The sequence below is a fragment of the Sceloporus occidentalis genome, unplaced genomic scaffold (assembly GCF_023333645.1).
Source record: "Sceloporus occidentalis isolate IW3139 unplaced genomic scaffold, rSceOcc1.0.p SCAF_19, whole genome shotgun sequence".
In the NCBI taxonomy this organism is placed as follows: Eukaryota; Metazoa; Chordata; class Lepidosauria; order Squamata; family Phrynosomatidae; genus Sceloporus; species Sceloporus occidentalis.
This window is the reverse complement of record NW_028316999.1, coordinates 4,760,782-4,781,158: the sequence shown is the minus strand read 5'-3', so window position 1 is coordinate 4,781,158 and position 20,377 is coordinate 4,760,782. Positions and strand designations below refer to the sequence as shown.

Here is a 20,377-nt window from a genome sequence, read left to right as displayed (position 1 = left end):
GGCACTTTGCACCCAGCCCTGGCACTTTGCACTGTGCCCCTGCACCCAGTCTCCAACTCTGCCCTGCACCCAGCCCTGCCCCCACACTCACACCCTGCACCCACACTCACACCCTGCACCCACACTCACACCCTGCCCTGCATCCACACCCCCACTCTGCCCTGCACCCAGTCTCCCACTCTGCCCTGCACCCCCACCCCCACTCTGCCCTGCACCCAGTCTCCTGCCCTGCCCCCACACTCACACCCTGCCCTGCATCCCCACCCCCACTCTGCCCTGCACCCCCACCCCCACTCTGCCCTGCACTCAGTCTCCTACCCTGGCCTGCCCCCCCACCCTGCCCTGCATCCCCTGAAACCCCACCCCCACCCCCGCGAATCGCTCTGTGCGAACGGAGCCACTCGCACAGAGCGAACCGCTCTGTGCGAACGGAGCCACTCGCACAGAGCGAACCGCTCTGTGCGAACGGAGCCACTCGCACAGAGCGAACCGCTCTGTGCGAACGGAGCCACTCGCACAGAGCGAACCGCTCTGTGCGAACGGAGCCACTCGCACAGAGCGATTCGCACAGACATAAAGAATACTTACCTCCGGAACGCGTCACATCCGTCACGCAGTGCAGAGCGTGTAGCGGAAGCAGGGAACGCTCGCGGAGGTAAGTAAAAGGAGCCAACAACGAATCGATCACTCGATTAATCGATAACGGAAATCGTCGACAACGATTTCCGTTATCGATTATTATCGATTTTATCGATTCGTTGTTTCAGCCCTAAATCAAACGTTCGCAGGCATGGCATTCAGGGCTGACCTGTGCAAAAAATATATTGGCCTTCATCATAGCATTCACACAATTTTGAAGAGGGATTCATCTCTGGTCAAGGTGAAATGTTGTGAATAGACATATTCGTCAATGTTGTCTCAGAGAAACAGACCGCATAAAAAAAAAAAAACAAACAAACAAATGGAATTACTGAAATCCAAAGAAAAGCCCCAGGAAAATTAACGCTGTGCAATGCAATGATAATGAATGCCAAGTTAAATTGCAAAATATAGTTTAGCATAAATTTATGTATCATGCCAGCCAAAAATTTTCATAAACATATTACAGGAATCAGAGCTTTAATTACATAAAAACACTCTGCTTTTTTTTTGCACACACACACAAATACAATGCTAATGAATTACTTTAAAAAAAAAAAAAAAGAAAAAACATGATCTAAAACTGTACTGCATATTTCCAGCCGCTAAATCAACACATCCATAACAGAGCCATCACTATTTAAGAAAACACCACATTCTCATCTTTTTATAAACAACTCTTTAAAAAAAATAAAAAAATATATATGATTAACAAAAAATATCACTTTCATATAAAATAATGGATAAACAAAACCTGGCCTTTTTTTTTTTGTTTCTATTATTGAAAAAAAAAGTAAAAATGTCAACCTTTCTAATCAACTGGGTTTCTGTGAGGGGCAGGGAAGGCATAGTTTATTTTTCCTGACGCCTTATCACAATATTTACCGAATTACCAGGATTAACAAGGTTCACATACTTTGATTGGATCTTTTCACATCTTCTCTGTGCTTCTCAAAAACTGTGCCATTTGTCACACTTAACCTTTCTTCTTTAGGCTCAAGCCCCCTCAATTTTGTTTTCCATGGTACTAATGGGATGACTTCTTCCAGTCCTTTAGCATGACAGATATTTTCTCCAGGGTCTGATACACAAGTAACTTCAGGAGCTTTCTTTAATGCATCATCAGTCAATGCTGTTTCTTGTACATGGTTGACCACAGGATTTGTTTCATCACTAAGATGAAGAAGATAAGATGATCGCCGTTTGTTTGGAGTACTTATATTTTTAACACTATTATCCAAAGTCTCCATAAGATGATGTGTCACTTGTTTGGAATTTGAACTTGTCAGCGTTTTAGGGATGAAATTGGTATCTGTATGGTCAATTTTCCTTTTCTTCTTAATGCTGCAATTATCTAGTTCAAAAACATCTCCCGTGGATCGTCTAGCTTCACCATATGACCTCTTTTTTATGGAGGTCAGTGGAGGGGGGCTTGGAGACTTTCGTGGTAATGCGCCCAAAGAAAACCTAGTGAGAGGTTGCTTATGGTTGTTTAAATTAGAGGTAAAGAAGTCTTCAAAACATGATTCCTCCGAATCAGACTTGTTGGAGTTCATATTAGGTTTAGTTAGTTCTTGCGAAATATCCTTTTCAGAAGATACACTTGGAACAGTTTTTGATTTTAAGGTAAGAGACCTGGCTTTCTTAGCTTTTCCTTTACACTTTGAGATAAGCCTGTTTGCTAATGTGGCGTAAGTCAAAGCAGAGGTTTCTTGCTTTGTACTGTGTGTTTTATCAAATACATCTCCTTCACCATCAACTGAACCATCAAGCATTTTCATTTTATTTAGAGATTTGCGGCCCTTCTTTTCAGTATGTGAATCCATCTGACCTTTTTCTGGTTTTATTTCTTCCTTGTTTTGTAGAGTCAAATTAACCACTTGCCTGCTGGCATTTGATAAAATCTGTTCATCGTTAAGTATAGAACCAGATTTTTTCTTGGCTTTTGAGGCAGTAGGAGACAGTCCTTTTGTTGCATTTCCCCAAAGTTCATCATAACTGGTGTTAAGGTCATCATCAATTTCTGAAAAACACAGTATATTTTGTATCAGTACACAGCTTTCTGAACCATAGGGTTGACTATTCACTCACCCTTCATAATAATAACGGCAACAGGCAACTTTTACTAGTTGAAGACACACAAGCTTACAACATTATCTCACAAAGGCCAGTCCAAGTCTGATGGTCTGGAAATTTATTGGAGACAAGTACCCAGCAATCCCCAAGGCTGATGACAGAGATAATGCTTTAAATATTTTTCTGCATTCTGTGGGGCGCATGGTCCTGATGATCACCAAAACAGAGAGTATTAGCCATTCAGTCTGGCCTCAGCCAAGTCAGGCTACGGCAAAGTGTTTTCCTTAATTTTAGAATTAAAAAGACATGCATCCAATGTTAGTTGAATACTAGGCCACAGTGTTCCAAAAAAATATGATATAACACAATGGCACAATTAGATGGATACAAACCCTTTCAATGAAATATATACATACACACATATATATGCACTGCAAATAAACTGTTCACCAGTTTGGCACACAAATGCATGGAAAGTTCAGATTCAAACACTATTTTTGCTCTGTAAATACAACTAACACATGAGTTGGTCAAAGGATTTTGTGATGTCTGTGCAGGCATTGGCACACAGGCAACTCAGGTGTGGGTATACTCCTCTATTTTAGAAGTTTGCCTCTTTACAAAACACCCAGACCACCTAAAACCTTCTAGGTTTCTAGTCTTATAAGTTATTATGAAAGAGTTATCAGCAGTTATATGGCGTTTAGAACGCCTCTTTGCCTTCTATAGTATTCAGAGCCCTGCAGAGACATGACATTTTTTTGTGTTGAGTGGCATCAAACAGCTAGACCTATAGGTCATATATTCGCAGACACTTTTCATCATTTATTTATAGGAATACATAAACTGTTGTGTATGGGGGTGTATGTATTGTTATTTTTATTTTAATACTTCAAAAAAGATAACATGTTACACACCATGTGAAGAGTCTCCCGTGACTGAAGGGCTGTTGCCAAGCGACGGCTTTAGTGAAGAAAAATCCTTGGATACTTGGGAGGCTGAAGAAAAAAACATTTAAAGTACATTTTAGCAAAACATTTAACGGATCTGAAAGTGTGTGTATATGTATGGCATATACACACATACACAGTGCCAAGAAAAAGTAAGTAAACCCTTTGGTATTAATGGTATTACCTGGTTTTCTGCATTTATTGTTCATAAAACGTGACCTGATCTACAGCAAGGTCACAAGTATAGAAAACACAAGATGCTTAAGCTAACAACACACAAACAATTATAATATTTCATGTCTTTACTGAACACACCCATTAAGCATTCATGGTGCTGGTGGAAAAAGAGAACCTTTGAATTTAATAACTGGTCAAACCATATTGGCAGCAATAACCTCAAACAAGTGCTTCTGGTAGCTTAACTTTGATGTTTAGGGCAGGAGTATCGCTGGGTGGGGGCTACTGAGGCTGAACCCCCGAATCTCAACCTCATAGTCCTGAATGGAGACTCTGGAACTAAAGTATGCTTGCCGACTGGGGATAGGCAGGGAGAAAAAGGGGGGGGGGAGGGTAAGATGTAAAGGTGTGAAAATAAAGAGAATAGATAAAAAGAAAGGGAAGATATAAAATGAGAGAAAGAGGAGGAGAGAATGACAAAGGGGATCAAAGCGAAGGGGGGAGATAAAGAGCAAATGGAGAGCTGAGATAAAGAGAAATGGAAGAGATAATGAGGAAGGGGAGGATCAACAGGAGACCTGAGACGAGATCACTGTGGGTACAATCTGGGTACAGAAGCAAAGTCATTATGTACATATTATAGAGTTAAAAATAGGATGTCCAAAGCAGATATATAGTTGCATATTTCAGGTTGCCAGAAATAAAGAAAACAAAATGTTGATAAATGGGAAATATTGCAAATATTTGTGTATGTATGTATGTATGTATGTATGTATGTATGTATGCATAAGTGCAGTGTGTGTACAACGACTACTCCCAAAGCGGACTCTACTCCCCAGATCTTTTGGAGAGCTACCAACGACCCTGGTTTAGGATCATTGTGCTGCTGCATTACACAACTTCTGACAAACTTCAGACAAAACAGTGATGGACAGAAGTGGCTTCCCCTGTGGTATCCTGCCATGGACTCTATGCCTGTTCAATGTTTTGCATATGGTAGACTCACGAACAGAGATGTGGACCAGTTCCAATGATTCATTCAAGCCTTTAGCAGTGACTAGGGTCTTTTTTTTTTTTTTTTTAACCACTTCATTGAACATTCTGGGTTATGCCCTTGAAATTATCTTGGCTGGGCGCCACGTATAGTAGTATGTGACTGGAGTATAGTATAGTTATTCTATTTTTTTTTATAATTTTTGCCACATGTAAATGTTAGGATGACAGATTAATATAAGAAAAAAAGGTTATGTGAAATTCTCCTTGAGGATTTTCTTGTACAGAGCTAAATTTGTAGTTCCATCAATTATGGCCTGCAACAGCACCAGACCATCACACTACCATCATGTTTGACTGTAGGTATGATGTTGTTATAGTGACTCATCAGTCCACCAAATATTATCCCAAAAGTCTTGGGAGTCATCAAGATTGTTTTTTTTTTTTTGGTCAGAAGTTGTTTTCATCTTACAACTTTCCTATGGGTGCCATTTTTGCATAGTCCTTCTTAATGCGGAATTGTGAACACTGACCTTAACTTAGGTAAGTGAGGTGTGAAGTTCTTGACACTTTAGTCTGGGTTCTTTTGTGACCTGGATGATTCATCGATGAGCTCTTGGGGGAATTTTGGTAGGCAGGTCCAGGTTTTCTTCATTTATAGATAATGGCTATAACTGAGGTTCGCTGGAGTCTCAGAGCCTTAGAAATGGTTTTGTAACCCTTTCCAGACTGATAAATGCCAATAGCCGTTTCTCATTTGTTCTTGAATTTCTTCAGATCGCAGCATCACGTGCTGCTTTTTGAGAACTTTTAGCCTACTTCACTTTGCAAGACAAGTTCTATTTAATGGATGTTTAGATAAAACGGGAATGGCAATAATCATGCCTGGGTGTGTCTAATGAGATTGAATCCAATTAACAATTAATTTTGATTAATTGGTTGATTTAGAAACTAACAGGGCAATTTGGTTTTCACATAGGGCCAGGTAGGGCCAGGTAGAATCAGATAGCTTTTTTCCTTCTTTCCATGAAATAATCTTTTTAAAAGATGTGTTTTGTGTTTCTTCTGGTTACCTTTGTCTAATACTAAAATTAGTTTGACAATCTGAAACATTTGTGACAAATGTGCAAAAATAGAAGCAATAAGAAAGGGGCAAATATTTGTTCACAGCACTGTAGCCTGTTTAATTTAGCTTTACCTGTAGGAGACAGATTTTCTCTTTTATTCTTCATTTCCCTTAATCTTTTTTCCATTGCACTGCACCGATCAGCTACAGCCTTCGGGCTGTACGTTAATTCCCCTACTTCATCAAATAACAAAACAGGAACATCTGTAAAACGTCAAAAAATAAAACTGATCAACTCTTTCAATCTTGCGGCAAATGGCACAGACACTGAAAGTAGCAAACATTGCTACATAACAGGCACCCCTAATACAGACTATGTGTATTCAGTTTGTGGTGTAGGTATCCTGACGAGGACATTAAGAAAAACCTGCTACTACGGGGATATTTTGAGAGCGGGTAAAATTTAGTGATGGCGTGCATCTTTCTAGGTTCTAAAAGAAAAAAAATCAACAAAATCAAATGCTATTCAAACTTACCAAGTCCCGAATTCATAAATATACCTAATAGCATATACATATTTGCTTTATCATCCAAGCAATGGAAGTTTGTTCATAGTAGTTGCAGATTAGTGTTTAATAATACTTCTGCTATCAACCAAGCAATGAATGCAAGAAACAAAATAAAAATGAAAAATGTATGATGTGTATTTAAAAAGTGTGAATTTCCTTGGGCAATCTACAATCTTACTAGCGATTTTCTGTCTTCTGTCTTGAATAGTCACTTGTGCAAGGTTCTCATATTCCGCATTTGGTCGATTATAAGACAACCCCCAAAGTTTGAATATTAATGGGGGGGGGGGGAAGCCTGAATATAAGACTGCATTATAGGAAAATGTTTTACTAGTAAATATTAATTCACATGTCAACTTTTCTCAGATATAAAAAAAACTATGATTAAGAAAAATGCATTTTTTGGTTTTTTTATTTCCTTTTATTTGCCAAACAGCCCCCCCCCCAGATATGCCTTGTACCCCCTTATTTGCCACTCAGCCCCCCGACATGCCTTTTAACCCACTATTTGCCTCTCTGCCCACTAGATATGCCTTATTTTTCAGAGCATTTGCATTTGATCGAGCAAATACGGTGTATCAAGTTTATCTTGGCATTGTCATCGGGTCACAATAGGTTAGTTAAAAATGTCATAAAAACCAAAGAGATATACTGTATTGTTATGAGCCAGGGAGTGGTCCAATTCATTGAGAGAAATGTATAAAATGTGATTTGCATGCAAAGGTTGATAAGCGGCCACATGACTATAGCAAATAATAGAATGTTCAATGGGACATTTCATTCTACGACAAAGAAACTGCACACCACGCTCACTTTTCATACATAAACATTAAAATATGCTTTTGTTTCAATTAGCCATACTACTCCCTTAGATTGTAAGCTCACAAGTGGGACACTCAAAAGCCCACCATTCCTGCCTGGAACTCTTTGTAAAAGTACCATAAGACTAGATGGCAAAGCAGGGGTCCTCAACTTCCTGATGTGTCTGTATGTATTAATGTATGTTTGTTGTGCTTACTGTCCCATTTTAATTTTACAGCGTTGCTGAATTTGTTGGCGCTTAATAAATAATAATAATATATTTAGGTGCCAGAAGTATAATCGAAGCAATTACGACTGACATGCATGAGTTCTTGTTTAACTTACCAACTGATGCTTTTTGCACATCTAGTTGTTTACACATTTTATCAAATTTCTTCTGGAGGCGTCTGTCGTTTTCTGGTGTTTTCTGGACAAAGTCCTTGGGCTGCATACACTTGCGCTAAGATATTTTGGAAAAAAAACAATCTTAAAAACCTAAAACAAATCGAACAATCTAACTCAGAATATACACAGCTCTGTTGTATGAGGTTTTAAAGTCTCAGCTGTATGTTTCCTAAGATGGCATAAGGGAACATCTGAAACACAGCTCCTTATATTTGCATGACCTCTCTAAACCGAATCCTGAGACAGAAATGTTCTCTGATCACTTAACAAATCACACTGGTCTGAAATATGGGCTTGTCTGAAGACATTTAAAAGCTTGCTGGGATGGGAGCACTTCCATCAATGTCCTGAAGATGGGTTTCATCAACATAGATCTAGTGCTGCAGTAGTAACTAAAGGGGGGGATTGTCTACTTTTAGAATAACGTAACTTGTTTATTTCAATGACTTACAGCTTATGCTTTTGGTTTTATTATAATTGTAATTATGTTTGCTATTTGGTTTAAAGGTAAAATACTTCAGGAAAGCTAAATTGAGATTTGTAACAAAGCTAAAATATCTCAATTTCTTGTCCTGGATGTACTCTAACTTCCCCATTTGCTTCCTTTCATGTATCACGATAAAAGACCAAATAGACCAATACCTACATTCACCTAAAGCATTATACAAGGTCTCTGAAGCTAATAAATCATAGTGATGGCCCCTTTAAATGGGGGGGGGAGCCGATGAATAGCTGTGATACACCTTCAGAACACCCATCCATAATACATGTCTTCAATTATATTGGATTACAAACTATCACTTCTTAAAAGAAATACTGTAAAAATTGCAGTTGTGAATTATTTAGATGCGATGTTGCAAAATGGTATTTTTTGTTATTAAACTGTAAGCACATCCATATATTTTATGCATGTAAAATATGAGATTTAAGATTTCCTCTAGCTTCTTATGTAAAAATTATATTTTGAATTCAGTCAGTAGCTCTGTAGTAATTATTTATATTAGATCGGGGTGGAGGGCTCAACAAAATAATCCCCGCTAAGAGTGTATGAATAACAGCACCTGAGAAAGTACACAGTGATTTTATTTTAGTAACAGATTGTGGCAGAACTTAGTCATCCGCTGATAAACATAAAATATACAATACTATTTACAATTTAATTAGAATCCTTAATATGTACAAATAGTGCCTGGAATGGTTTATTACTTCGAACACTGCGTGCTTACTTTCTTTTTAATCAGATCGGGCAATCCGTTATTGGTATTTATTGGGAGAAACAATGATTCGTCAACATGGGAACCCAATTCTCTGCACCTGTATTAAATATATAAGCAAATCAAAACCATAAGATATCATACAGTAAAAAAAAGAAGCTATATATTAAAGTAGTTACCCAATTCTAGGACTATGAAAACCTAGGCATGATGTAAAGACAATTTTATCAGAACTATGAGAGGGCTGTAGGATGCTAGTAATTTGGGAAAGTGTCTATGGAAAAGAATCCTCCCATGTGGACTTCTTGCTTTATTTATGTTAGTTCCCCGTCGCATGCTGGATGGAGCACAGCACGAGCTGGCGATCCCCATGTGGAGAACCTCAGTCTACATCGCCTTGCATTGTGTTACTTGCTGCTTGTCAGTAGCTGGGGGAAAAAAAATCATCCGCTTTCAAGTGATCAATCACATCCTACAGGGAATGTGATTATAAGCATGTTCTTATACATTAAGCAAGATAAAATACACTTACATCAATACGTGACTAAGACTAAGACGTGTACATATTGACATAAGGGTGTTTTATTTGGCTTGCTGTGCTTTGTCACTTTTCACCCACCATAAATGAAGAATCGTTGGCTTTATACATTAAGCCAACTAAATTGAACAACCAATACAATAAAGGACTATTGATAAAAAGTGAAATATCCAATGGAAACCAACAGTTTAACAACATGCTCTACGGCTCCCACACAGTTAGAAAATTAAGAGAAGAAGACCACTGGTAGGCGCTAACGGTAAAGGATAATGCCAGTACTTTACTCGCGGTACCCTGGTCCCACTACGGCAGTATTGTGAGGGTTTCGTTTTTTGGGGTTTTTTTTTTATCAACTTGGACAACAAAGACATAAAATTAAAAATCCGTAGCCATGGTGTCATTCAAACTTGTCATGCTACAGAACTGGCATTGTTTAAATTGATTTAGAATTATGATGAGTACTACTTTATTTTGTGAGAATAAGGATGCCTTATCACCCTTTTCACCCGGCCATGTCAAGAGGAAAATAATTTACTTCCATGGGAAAGTACAATGAACTTGCAAGAGCTGATAAGAATGCAAATTACACATAAGCTCCATTTGTGCATAATGGACGAGAGACTGTGACTGCAATAGTTGTGTCACATTCTATTATTCAATAATGGATGGGTACACATTCTGTGTATAGTAAAGGAAATACACAGCAGTTTACCTTTATAACAGTTTCAAAATACAATAAAAGGGAGCAGAAGTATTGGGACAACCTGACCATTACACCAACAGGGAATTTTACGACATCGAATTCTAAACAGACATTATTTTCACGGACATGCGGTATATCAGTGTATGCATTCATCTCCACGTATTATAAACCAAGGATAACAGCGCAGATTATTAATCCTTTATTTTCACTCACACGTCTATCTGGAGACAGTCATGATGATAACTGATTAACATTCAGTGAGTTATATTTAAAAAGTGACTCAGGTGCCAAGTGGTTTCATCAACATAGTAGACAACGGAATGGTCGGATCAGAATAACGTTCCATTGGTTGCTATGGTGAAAAGCCTACTTTCTGTCTAGAATTGACAGAATAAGACAAACCGATACATTAGGTGGAAAGAGCCCTGCTCGCAAGCTTACAGTCCGGAGGGAACATGGGTTAGGAGAAACATAAGGAACAGAGAAAGGCGAGAGGTAGTGTGGGGATTGCATCGTCCCTATTAAGTTCTGATGGCAGCACCATCTCTCTTCTATGCCAGCATTGTGGTGTAGAGACCCTGCAGGGTCTGTACATCTGATCCTCCTGCTACCGATCACAAATGGTGTGCATTACAATGTATATAAAAAAAATACAAATAAAAAAAAATACTTGTGCGGTCCCCAGTGATGTCACAGCATCACCATGGGTATCCTCTATTTAGAAAACAACATTCCGGCTCAGAATAAAGATGCAAAATAAAAAGTGTAGGTGGATATGTTTTCAAACAAAGGTATGGGACTACAGGAAAAAAGGGGAAAGCATAGTTAAACAACAAATAGTAAAAATGTCAAAGAAAAAAGTTCTTTACAGCACAAAGTACCATTAATCCACAGGGACAGTCATAAGCGGTATACAACAGTGGATTGCCTTTGATACATGGTGCCTAGCACTTTTTTGAATTGATATACTTATGTAACATTGTGAATTCTACAAACTACAGGGCTGTACTTTCCAAAGACTTATTCTAACTTTCACAAAAAAGGTTTTAATATTTATAAAAATGTATGACAACAGATCCCAATGTGTTTTTTTTTAAAGGGATCTTACACGGTGCAAGAGAAGTTTCTACTCTAAAAAGAAAAGAAAAAAAGGCTTTGGTATTGGGTAAAGAAATACTTATTCAGCTGCATGCCAAAGCCAGTGCAAAAAAATTCGCTTATAAGTAGACATTTAGCATTAAATCAAAAATTAATTAAATCTTCCATACACAGAGCTACACTGGACAGTCTGTTGAACTGCATAACATAAGCTGTATATTAATCCTGTATGCGCCAACAGAGCCCATAATGTATTGATTTTCTTTGTTATGTCTTGTCAGAAAGAGTGCGATGGTACTTGCAGTGATATATAGGGTCTAAAAATTGTTGCCAAGCTGATAACCGCATGAAGGTCTGGAACAATTAAAAGCTTAAGTTTATCTGCAAAGCTCCACTGAAAGACTCGATTGCAGGGCATCTTTTTTTTTTTTTGGATGAGACCACGTGGTTTACATTGGAGCAGAGATGTTGAACCTTTAAGGCTGCAACAGGCAAGAATGTGAAGATATACCTGATTTGGGGCATGGGGCTTAACTCAAAATGATAAAAACATAAGAAAAACTATTTTTGGACAGGGAAATGAAAAAGTCCTAGTCTGATAGCAGCCTCTGAAGTTTGGGCATCAACACCCTTGAGTAAGCAATTGCTTGACTTAAGTATTCACTACAAACACCCACCAGCCCTAGTAAGCTTCGGAGGCAAGAGCTTGGCTGGCCATGTATAACGTGTACTAAGATCAGCAAGATTTCTTTTGAAGTCTTATAACCCATTGAATTGTGCACTATACAGGGCCAGCTCACCCCTTTTAGCTGGAGAAACCAGCCATCATTGGCCCTTTGTAATGAATGGTGCAGTGAGGGAGTTGAAACCCGCAACTCTCCGGCCAACTCTTCCTTTTAGTATATAAACCCTAATGACTGATCCCACCTGCATTAATCAGAGGAGGACCTGAAAACATTCTCTGCTTGAGTTATTTGAATTTTTTGCTTGAGGTGTACTAATTTGATAATGACATTTCAAATAACCATAAAATCAAAGGTAATATCCCCTGTACCACATAGCAGAAAACTCCAATAAGCCACAGTAAATGATCCAAACAAACCGTCATTTCATAAACTTAATGGCAAAGGCAAGGTTCATTAGACTTTCGCTTGGGACATATGCGATTATTGATTACCAGCAGAGAGAACTGACATGTTGAACACTCAAAGTGACTGTTTATGAGAGCTTGATTACCCGGTTTTAGTAGATAAATCTCACATGCAGGCATCACAGTCAAAAGGGAATATTACAAAAGAATGCACGCTATAAATGTTCAAACCCGTATTTACTAATGATGGATTGCCCCTGAATGCTTCGATAAACTTTCAATACATTGGATCTGATGAAAAGATCTACCATTTTCCATCTTCAAATATTTGTTACTGATTCCCTCTGTATAGAGATAGAGTGACGCCAGTTTTTAAATACCTTAATAATTAAACTACAGAAATGTGTTCTTACTGGGGGGGGTGACAATAGCATGAAGGATATTTTCCATAGCAGTCACAACTGCACTTACTTTTCCACCCAAAGGACAGACACTAATTTTACACCAGTCTTGACGGCTTTATTCCACGTTCCCTGAATTCCATCTTTAAAAACCACATGCGTAACCTGTTTGTTAAACGTCTTGGACACCTTGTAGAGAGGGGGAAAAAAAAATTGTAATCAATAACTATACATTTTCCATAGTAACCACGAACATCAACAACAGTTATGAGAGGTCAAACCAGATGAAACAAATTAAGCTGTATTTACGCACCAGTAATAAGGCAGACTTTATTGCCTAAAACAATGAAGAATACTTGCCGCTACCACTATTTAAACATATCCACATATATATCTGCAAAACCAGGCCACAGGTCGCCATTGCAATGGGGAATTGCTTTATGGTGCCTAAGATATCAAGAACTCGCTCTATATAAAATCAACGTATGCACCTCAACACGACATCACCTTTTCCTGGGTATGTGCTTACAGAAGACATGAGCTTGGCAAGGTTACCTTGAAGCGGTAGCGTGGCAGCTCATGGCTTTTGTGGCTAGCTCTTTAGTGGAGAAAATTTGTTGAGCCTGCAGAGTTTTATGGCGTGCTGTAATTCACCAGACACTATGAACTTAGCTGCATAAGGCATGTATACCTCAGGATAAAGAAAGGTCTCTGCGCCACTAAGCTTACATCCTAAATGCACACACACAAAATAAGGCTTTTCTAACAGATCTTGTGAAATTTGCAACATTATGTTTATGAACGGAAGCGGAGGGATTATATTAAGTCACAAAATGTAATATACATTGTTAACTCAGAAAAGGAGCTTGCCCGAAACCTCATTGTCGTCATTGGACCAACATATGAGAAACTTCTGAAGATGAGCTTTTACAATACAATCGTTCTTCCTCTTGATCCAGTTTGTACCAATTACTTTCACTCAGGGCCAGACAAACGTATAAGCCTGCCACATATTGTTTTGTTTTCTTTTCAATAAACTTTTGGAGCTAGGGAAAAAAGTTAGGTATGACCCTGAAACCCTAAAAAAAACATCAACTTGATCTTATATACTATTGTATCTTCTTTCAAGTAGGAACAGGAAAGATTTTATCTTTAACTGCATGAAAATCCATAGGAGATTACGGAAAAGAAAAAAACTACTTACTTTTGCTCCCAAATTCAGCAGCTGCTGTGAAAATGTTTTGGAATAATTCTCTGTCCGGTTCGATGACCATACTTCAACGTATGCAGTAACACCTGAAAAGTGCAACAGAATGGACGTTAGAGCAATGCTGAGGTTACATGCTCCTGGTCCTGAACTATTACCTGGATTCTGAAACTGACTCTTCTCTCAACATGCTCACCTTACATCTCTGCGTCTCTCATTGTTTGGATTTCTCCATCCCACCACTAACCCACTAATTCCCACTGCTGCATTAGCAAGAAACGTTCCAGTGCCAAGCAGACATTTAAACCCACTATAAATTTCCAGCACTGAAGGCCCATCATTTTTTTTGTTTGTTTGCTTGCATTATTATGAATCATTGAAAAAGTCTTGCACGCTATTGTCAACCGGAGAATATGTTGAAAGGGGTTTATTTATTTTTTTATTAATTATTATCTTTTATTTTGAAATCACAGACACGTTTAACTGCGTAGAATAACACTGTTGCTATTCACTTCATCCGATGAAAAAAAAACCATGTTTATTCCTACAAAATATTCTTGCAGGTTTCTTAATGTTACGGGATGTGTACAAAGGGTACTGACAAAACATGTTACCGTGAGAGATGAGTATCCACATTGAGGACACGAGCACATATTCTCAGATGCATGAGCCGTCACTAAAGACCCTGCACAAAGGATATTTCTTAAACAAAAAAAAAAAACCAGCAAGTTCATTTTACTTCGATCTTCATTGAATAATGCAGGGGAACGTGACTCCTATTTTAATTAAAATAAGCAGTTTATGCGTCTATTACCGCATTTCATTTTAGCTGCTTATTAAAAGGACCCCAGTTCTCCATCTGCTAGAAAGGTCTGACACGGAGTCTCATTCTCTCCATCGCACAGACTCCTTCCAGCTCTTCACTGCTGTGATCATAGCTAAGACTCCCAATTGGTGATTTTGCTACTGGTATTTTGCAGTTGATATCCCTGCTTGAATGTAGGTGACTCAATATAAGTATCTTCAAGTAATGACAAGTCGGTGTTTCCATGTGGACTGGTGAGTCACTACATAGAATCTTCACGATGGGCTGTTAAAGGGTTAATATCCCCCCTACAATAAAGGATCTCAGGGTCATCTAATTTAAAAAGCTTCCAAGTATGCATAAGGGGCATGACAACAGCACCAGAGAACAACATACCCCCCCATGAAATAATGTGCTGTATATGATGCAGAACATACCTGATCGTAAGCAGGTACATGTGAAAGCCCCTAGTAACTTTCATTTTTATCATTGGTACTTTAAAATAGACCAGCTTTAGAGGATTCTTTTCTTATCCAAGTCTCCGTAAACGTGGTATTTGATGATGATTGGCTGTAAAGCTCCATGTTTCTGCCTGCATGCTTTATGCTTTAAGTGAAACCCATTTCGCGGAATTACATACAACCGAACCTGCTGCGAAGGTTGACTTCTTGCCATTACCTGTGAGGATATCCGAACTGCCGCACACCGGTGATGATGGATCAGACACGTCCATGCTGCCCGCATACAGCACAGCTTTCCGACCCGCCACCACTTCAAACTTCACTTCCGCTTTCGTCGAACGTCGTCACGTGCCGTGGCGTCACGAACGTAGCTCGTAGAAAGCGTCTTTCTGTTGCCGCGGAAACCGCCCAAGCAGAAGCGAAATTGATTAGCGCTTCTTAACTACAGGGAGTGGATCTAAGCCGCAGGTATTTACAATGTTATAATCCAGTAAAGGCATATGATCCGATGAGATCATTTATAGAGTTATTTCTGAAATATCATAGACACAAAAAATTGCACAAATATATTTATTGTTTTGTGACCGAATGTCCCAGAATAAAGAGTTTAATAAAATTGGCGAATTCCATGTAGAATTGCCATATTTTCCACAGGACATATCTAAGGGTTATATAGTAATTCAGCCATGGTAGCCAAGAGGAAAAAAAAAAAAATATATATATATATAAAGGAGACAGAGAAGAGTAACACTGATTATCAAGTAGATGTAACAGGACAATTAACAGGTTTGCTTGGGTTTTAGTTTCAACTTTAATAGTGAAACCGTGTTCTGGTTTAGGGCCAAAGAACACCTTGGTTCCTCAGCAAAGAACCTGGTGGTCCTTATGAAACATAGTGGGGAGTTCCTTATATGAGAGGTGGTGGATCTCCAAAACTTGGCTTGCATTGTCTACGGTCATTCTGGATTCAAAAAAATAGCCTGAAGCACCAATGAAAGATTCCGAAGTGTTGGGGAAGAATTGTAGAAATAACAGTCTTGCCTTTGCTACTTGGCTTAACCTGTTATAAGTTGAAATGGCTCTAGTCGGTTCAAAAGGCTAACATGACATCTCACCAGGTTTCAATCCTGAACCCTGCCCTCAGGGTAGAATCAGTGCTGTATTCTCATCTAGGCTGACAGGTCCATTGTGTTGGTGACCCCTCTGCCACAGTCTATCCTGTAGTCCTACTGATGAATGGGCTATTTAATATCTTCCTAATGTGCCTGTTAACATCCTGGAGGACTGTGCTGTGATGACACAGCCTATGTAGTCCATTTCCACCAGGCATGACATCATCAGTGTGGAAAGGATGGCTACAAGTGATTCCCTGGGTTAGGCCTATGGCAGCGCAATGGTAAATATGTCGCTAGGTAGAATGCATTATCAAAGCACTTTCCTAACACGTGTGCGTATGCCATGCTACTAGGTAATTAGTAGCCACCAAGAAAACAAATAGGCAGTACCTCTGAGCAAAACACACCTCATTGTACTTAAAAAGCGGTTTTAGTGAAGAATACATTTTCACTGATGCCTAACAAAAGCCTTTGCACATCAATGCTCCTTTGATGTCTTTCTGGTCTTTGTAAGAGATGATAGCTGCATGGTAGCTGAAACTCAGTAACAGTAAATCATACGCTCCAACGCATTCACGGCTGGCCAAGATGGCTCAAGGATGACCAGGATAATCGACATGAGATGAGGACACAGGAACCTAATAGCAGAGACTCCAAAGGGTGTAACAGAAACAAAAAATCTGTAGATGCATTTACTGAACATGAACAGCAAACTTTACATTTACCATTTAAAAAAAAGCTTTACTAATATAACCGTGGCAACATTTTCAATCAAAATATGGTTATGTCTTTTCAATTACCTTGTCCAATTATATAGCCTTTAAATATAATAGTAACCATAGACCATAACAATATACGCCCAAACTACAGCTTTCTATTTGCAGTGATACATTGTTTTAATTATTTTACAGAAAACCAAAGAGCTTTAGTCTGATTAGTGCAAACATTTATGGTTTTAATATGACATGATAGCAATACCGTCTTTCTACATAGTATTCTTCGCACATGTATTGTACTGTGCTTAGCAATATTCACAAAATGAATTTCATCATTAAATAGCTTGACACCTGAGGTTCTGGGATGGAAAATGACTTGTAAGAGGTCATACTGAGCTAGCACCTGGATTTAAAGTGATGTTTCCCACTTCATTGGCACAAGCTTTAATTACAACTCCGCACTCGTCAGTCAATCAGTTTTGTACCATTTAAATCCTTAATTAGTTCACAACCAACTGCTACATGAGATCTATATTTTCTCCCAGTATGTTTTGTCCTCCATTTATCCTTTTTTCATTAATTTCCATTTCCTTTTCTCCTAGTATTGAGCAGTTGCTATAAAGTAAAGTACAGACAGTTTTTTATAACATCTTTAAAAGGGAAATTATCTCTACATTGCTTCAAGCACTGATGCCGCGTTCTCTGTACAAACAGCTGGCACTGGCATTAATTGGATGGGGTGCGGTATGGCTCAATGATTCATAAGTGACCTACCAAGCATCTTGGGACATGTAGTTCAATGACACAAAGGGCCACCAATTTTTAGCATTCTATACCTCCTAACACCATTCCCCATAAAACATGGGTGCCTAAAGAGCTGGTATTTATAGGGCTTGTATCGTCAGCTGCCGATACGCAGTGATTTGGAGCGCAGTCTGAATTTTATGTTGTGTGCGCACAGACCATAACATCCATGTACTTGTGGGATTTATTTTCTAGTTTTATTTTTATACCTATTTTTATCCAGTGATTTGAAGGGCCACTGCTTAGGTAAGCCTACATGATAAGGCACAGGAAACAAAGAAGAAGATTCCTGTAGAACCCAGGACTGTTGGCCATTGCAGGATTAGCATAGCTGGTGCCAAAAACAATGTCAGGGGTAGCAGTGTACACTAACATATTCCACAACAAAATCTTTTGTTTTCCGTTAAGGAAATTTGGCCATAATTATGGCATTTTGTAGAAGGAGCACACACAACTTATGTTATTCCTTATCAGGGAAATAAAAGAATAGTTTGAAACGTTTTGCTGACACTGATGATTGGGTTTAATTGTTGAGCTTGTTTGACTTTAAAATGTCCTATAAAATCAATTATGACTTGTCAGTATGTTTATGGATGGTTGGCAAAGTCGCTTAGTGACAAAGTATATTGCAAAAGACCAATTTTCTTGCATCGGCTATGAGCTAAATGAGTTTAAGTAGCATTAAATTGTATGCACAGTTGTCTATAAAGGAGATGTTCTCTATTTGTGACTCACAAGAGGTTAGCATTCGCCAGATACATCAAAGTTGACATTACCTCCCTCTTCAAGTTCAAATAAAGCTGATTAAAAGTAAGACGTATAAATGTGTGTACGAACATTGTCTTTCTGATTAACTGGAACTGTTCTGCTGAACCTGATATTAAAACCTCACCATAAATCACCTTCATTGTGTTCAGTAACAATACTTGTCAACAGAGCACGTTTTTGATTAATTCCGGATATTCTCAGTATTGTGTAACATGTGCCAGGTTTATTTATTATCATTATAAAGTGCCATTCAGAGCGCATTACATACAGTATGTTGTAGTAGTGAGTCTCAGGAGGCTCCCGGATATAATTAATTATAATCACTTCCAATAATTGTTTCTTTTTTGTGGATGTTATAACTAAGAAAATGTATCCCAAAGGGCAAAATATGGAAGCCAATAAGCAATACTGTTGGCTCTCTTGTGCAGAAAAAAATTGCTTTATACTTTGTATCTAAAGTGCCCTTATGGGTGACATTAGTGTTTCGTGTTGATGGAGATTTTTCCTCTTTAACAGCACAAATGAGCTTAGAATATCTAAAAAGCCTGCACTTATCACACTTATTCGATTCATTTCCATTTCTAAAGGGCAACCTGTAAGATCAAAACCATAGTCCAGTGGAACCCCTACGTACCATGTCCATAATGATGCAATGCCCAGCTCACCAAAGCATACGTCTGCACTTGATGATTGTCACGTTTGTAATGAACAAGACTTACCATCCGGCTGACAGGAACCGTGTTGTTTGCACCATGCACGTTCCAGCCGACAAGGCTCTTAAATGTGATCTATTTGTATGTTAGCAGGGGGCTGGACTTTTTTCAAGGTGCTTAGTTGTTTTTCTCATGTATCTTGCTGCAACTTGGTTTCTGATGCCCCTTACTCAATGCCCTTGTCCAGTTCCTTGCCCCCTTCCTCTTTTAGATATTAGTTTTGCTTAATTACCTAAATGACTCAGTGACTAAAGATCAGTCGAAACCACAGCTAAGACTTTATAAATAGGTTAATTTATTATACAAAGCACATGTATACATACAGCAGCATTCAATGATAGATGACACTTACAGGATAATGGTGCTTGAGAGCTGTATGCAGTAGGAATAGAAAGGATTTAAAGTCTCCATGTCCTCTGACAAGTTTTTATACTCCTTTTCTATATTAGGCAGTATAAAGTGATTACTATTTGTTAGAAGGGCCTATATATTACATTATCTTGCATAGAGCCCTTTTAGTCTGCCACATGATTACAACACATGTTCCCGTCACTCATGTTTCAGTTATACCTAATGTGAATGTATATTTAGAATAAGGAAGAAGTATGATTTTTCTTATGCTTTTCTTTTCTCTGTACCATTTTGGCCTGACTCACGGGTGCCAACTTTAGATTTTGTATTTTGACCATGCTTAACATCTAATCCCTATACTTTGGACTTCCCTCTGGTTTGACCCTTGCCTGCTCTTTGTTTTGGATCTACGTTACTCCTGCCAAAGTCATATTTTATATATACCGTATATATATATATATATATATATATATATATATTTGCATAATGCAGTGCTATAAAAAATAATGATATGGTTGTATTTTCTGTATATTCCCTTTGTAAAGACTATGTAACTGCCTTACCCTCACTCTTTTGCTCACAATGACAAGTTATTTGTTTAAGAATTACATGTGTCCCCATGAATGACCTATGTGGCTATATACACGAGGTCTTGCCCTGCTTATGTGGACATATTAAGAATAAAAAAATAAATGTAAGAAGAAAAACAACACATAT

General features: G+C 38.4%; 1 protein-coding gene across 1 annotated transcript in view; it reads right to left on the bottom strand.

The window, feature by feature from the left end:
- LOC149302332 (microcephalin-like) overlaps nucleotides 1-15,465 on the bottom strand; it is a 153,635-nt gene extending 138,170 nt beyond the window's left edge. Inside the window, exons 1-7 of the mRNA XM_089482425.1 lie at nucleotides 15,411-15,465; nucleotides 13,925-14,016; nucleotides 12,791-12,909; nucleotides 8,903-8,990; nucleotides 7,617-7,731; nucleotides 6,034-6,165; nucleotides 1,556-2,662 (exon numbers count right to left, since the gene is read on the bottom strand). Of these exons, the coding sequence (XP_089338551.1) occupies nucleotides 1,556-2,662; nucleotides 6,034-6,165; nucleotides 7,617-7,731; nucleotides 8,903-8,990; nucleotides 12,791-12,909; nucleotides 13,925-14,016; nucleotides 15,411-15,465 (1,708 nt within the window). The remainder of the gene's footprint in view (nucleotides 1-1,555; nucleotides 2,663-6,033; nucleotides 6,166-7,616; nucleotides 7,732-8,902; nucleotides 8,991-12,790; nucleotides 12,910-13,924; nucleotides 14,017-15,410) is intronic.
- Nucleotides 15,466-20,377: the final 4,912 nt, after the last annotated feature.